The sequence below is a fragment of the Apus apus genome, chromosome 28, assembly GCF_020740795.1.
Source record: "Apus apus isolate bApuApu2 chromosome 28, bApuApu2.pri.cur, whole genome shotgun sequence".
NCBI classification, from domain to species: Eukaryota; Metazoa; Chordata; class Aves; order Apodiformes; family Apodidae; genus Apus; species Apus apus.
In genome coordinates this window covers 1,013,657-1,016,824 of record NC_067309.1, presented here as the reverse complement: position 1 = coordinate 1,016,824, position 3,168 = coordinate 1,013,657, and the positions used below count along the sequence as shown (strand labels likewise).

Here is a 3,168-nt window from a genome sequence, read left to right as displayed (position 1 = left end):
GTTTTCCTTCTCCTTGGGATGAGTTTTGGCGTTGAGGACAACACCACCGCCTGCACCAAAGCCTGGTATCTCTAGGGGACATATCGCGATACACATACCTCATATATTATATAGATATATTCCATATACACCGGATATATACACAGTCTTTGTCTCTCGCCTCTTCCTACATATTCTGATCCAGCCTGATTAGCCTCAAACCCTCATTTTTAGCCTGAAAAAAACCCACATCTTGGGTCACATCGTGCACTTCAAAAAAAAAAACCACATCATCCATCAGGATGCGGGGCTGGTCCTTTAGGACAACAAACCCCCTCCCCCCATCCCCAATCCCCTTCCCTATTATGATTATTATTATTTCCCATCTTCTTTAAGGTTGGCTGTTTTTTCCCTCCCGCTTCCCCACTAAACACCAACCCAGCCCGAAATCCCTCCGTGACATCCCAGGAGAAGGTTCCAGGATCCACCCTCAGCACCATCAACCCCCGTCTCGCTTCCAAACGAAGCCGGGCGGGGGTCGGGGTGGGGTGGGTGGGGAAGTGGGACCCGCGGCCCCCGACGACCCCGACGGTGCCCGACGCTGCAAGAATTCCCTACCTGTGCTTCCAGCAAAGGAAAAGCGGATAAATTCGCACTCAAAACCTCCCCTTCAGCCCGTCGAGCATCTCTGGAAGCCGTCGTTCCCGCCAGAGAAGATTCATTATTGTTATTATTACTATTATTATTATTGTTTTCCTCGCTGTCGGGTTGAATCTTTTAAGGGAAACTGGTTATTTATGAATATGATTCCTTTATTCATTGATTTCTGGGAAGGGAGAGGTGGGAGGGTGATCAGGTAAGTCCCGGGAATTGGGGTGAACGGGACAGAGTCTATGGGGGGTTGTTTGGATTTGGGGCTTTTTTTGTTGTTGGGTTGGGGTCGTTTTGTTTTTTTGTTGTTGCTTTTTTTTTGCCTTTTTTTTTTTTTCCTCTCTCTTTTTTAATACCCGACACGGACGCTTTGCAAACTTTTAAAAGAAAGAAAGGGCTTGCTCCCTCAGGAGGAGTCTTTTCTTTTTCATACGTCGGTTCTGGAACCAGATCTTCACCTGCTGGTCGCTCAGGTTTAATCGGTCTGAGAGCTCCCTCCTTCTTTGGCGAGTAATGAATTCATTGACCATAAACTCCCCTTCCAGCTCTGCCAGCTGCAGCTTGGAATAGGGTTTTCTTTTTTTCCGGGATCGTGTGTGCATCGGGTACCAAGGAGCACCTGGTAAAGGGGGGGGGGGGGGAGCGAGAGTTGAGCACTTGGCAAGGAAAAAAAAATAGGGATAATCCCCAAACCCGCTTTTTTTTTTTTTTTTTTTTATTAAAATAGAAAAAGGGGTGGGGAGGGTGGGGTGGAGGGAGGACACACACAAGCCTGCAGCCCTTTCTGCACTTCTCTGGTGGCCCCGCTGTCCTCAGGGGTCCTCCCCACCCTGATCCCAGCCCTTGGGGTGCTTGGGGATGCTCTCCCAGGGCCAGGGGTGATGCGTGGGGCGAGGGCAGGAGGAGGGAGGGAGGAAGGGAAAAGGTGGGGAACGTTCTAACCGGGGCACGGAGCAAAGGACGGGCAAGGAGAGGACGACAAGCCTGAAAACAACCCCCCCACACACACCCCATCCCCTCCCAGGGAGATACCACCACCCCACGACCAGGCAGAACCCCCCCTCTTTTCTCCTCCCCCCCACCTTTTCAATGCCAACTTTGAAAGGGGTGGGTTTGGCTTTTGGGGTTGGTTTTTTTTTTAAGCATCCCCCTTTCTCTCCCCCCACCCTGCCCTCGGACCAAACACACCTCTGAGATGTCCCCCCAAAAAAAAGCCGCCTGGACGCTCCTCCAGCCCTCCGCGCCGCGCAGGGATGCGCAGCCCCGCTCTGCGTCTCTCCCTCTTTCTCTCTCTCTGTCTCTCTCTCTCTCTCTCTCTCTTTTTTTTTTTTTTATGGGATATTTACATGTTTATAGCCTTTTCTTTTAAAAGAAGCACCACCTAATAAAACATTAGGGATTTCGGTGCTACCCCTAGTGGTCTCAGCACACATAGACACGTCGCTTCCCATCCCTCGACCCACGGAATTACACCACCGAGGACCCCCCCAGGTCGGCAAGTTTCCAACTAACCCCCCCCTTCATATCTTAAAAAAAGAAAGAAAACCCACAGCCCAGATGCAACCCCGAGACCTCCCCCGTTTTTTTGTTGCTTTTTTTTAATTCCCCCGGTCTTACCACCGTTGCCTAAAGCGCTGCCTGGATTCAGGGGGGACACCAAACCCCCCGCTTCTCCGGGAGTGCCTTTATTCCCTTCATTGAGCAAGGAAGAGCTGGAGTCTGACTCCAAGGACTGGCAGGACGGAGGGTCGTGGGGCACCGCCTCGTTGCTGGGATAGTCATATTTGCTGAAATTCCCCCCCAAGCCGTTGGGGAGGCTGGATTCGAGGGGCAGCAAAGCAGTGTCCCTTCCCCTCTCCTCTCTCTTGAGCCCGCTGGGTTCGGAGCAGGTTTCCCGGTAATAACATTTGGTTTCCTCCACCCGGGCGAGGTCGCAGGCTCGACCGAAGGAAGGGTTAATGGAGACGGGGCTGCTCAGGTAGGGTTGAGGGTACCCGTTGCAGGGTTCCGAGGATGCCCAAGGGAGGGAACAGACGTTTTCCCGTCTGGGATAAGAAAGAGAAGGCAAACCGGGGAGTTGCCCTCCGGAGGTACGGAAATTGGGGAAATAGAAAGTGTCTCCCGTGTGGATGTTCACCAGAGGTCCCACAAAGCCGGGATTAAGGAGGTTGTGCTCGCCCATTTCCGCGGGCCTGACCGAAAGCTTCTACTTTATTGCTATCTGACATTAAACATAGTTAAACCGACGGCTCGGCCCTATTGGTCCGGGGGGGTCACGTGAGCCCCAAATTACGCTGGGAGGTGGGGGGGGGACGGGGACGGGACTTGGGGGGGTCCCTCCCCTCCCTTGGCAGCCGAGACAAAACACAACAGCAAGTTCCGCCTTTTTACGCCTTTTCTTCCCCCCCCCCATCCTCCCTCCTCCCCCCCCCCTTCTTCACCCCCACCCCCCTAAATCATCCCCAAAACCCTGAAAAAAAATAAAAATCCTATAAAGCGTTTTATTAAAAACAAAGCAACGACACTAGGAAAAAAAAA

The 3,168-nt window shown here is 52.4% G+C and overlaps 1 protein-coding gene across 1 annotated transcript; it reads right to left on the bottom strand.

Moving 5' to 3' along the window:
* Positions 1-1,010: 1,010 nt before the first annotated feature.
* Positions 1,011-2,812, bottom strand: HOXC12 (homeobox C12). The gene is made up of 2 exons (XM_051641431.1): positions 2,248-2,812; positions 1,011-1,249 (listed from the first exon to the last, which is right to left on the bottom strand). Exons 1-2 carry the CDS (start codon positions 2,810-2,812, stop codon positions 1,011-1,013), a joined length of 804 nt encoding a protein of 267 aa, XP_051497391.1.
* Positions 2,813-3,168: the final 356 nt, after the last annotated feature.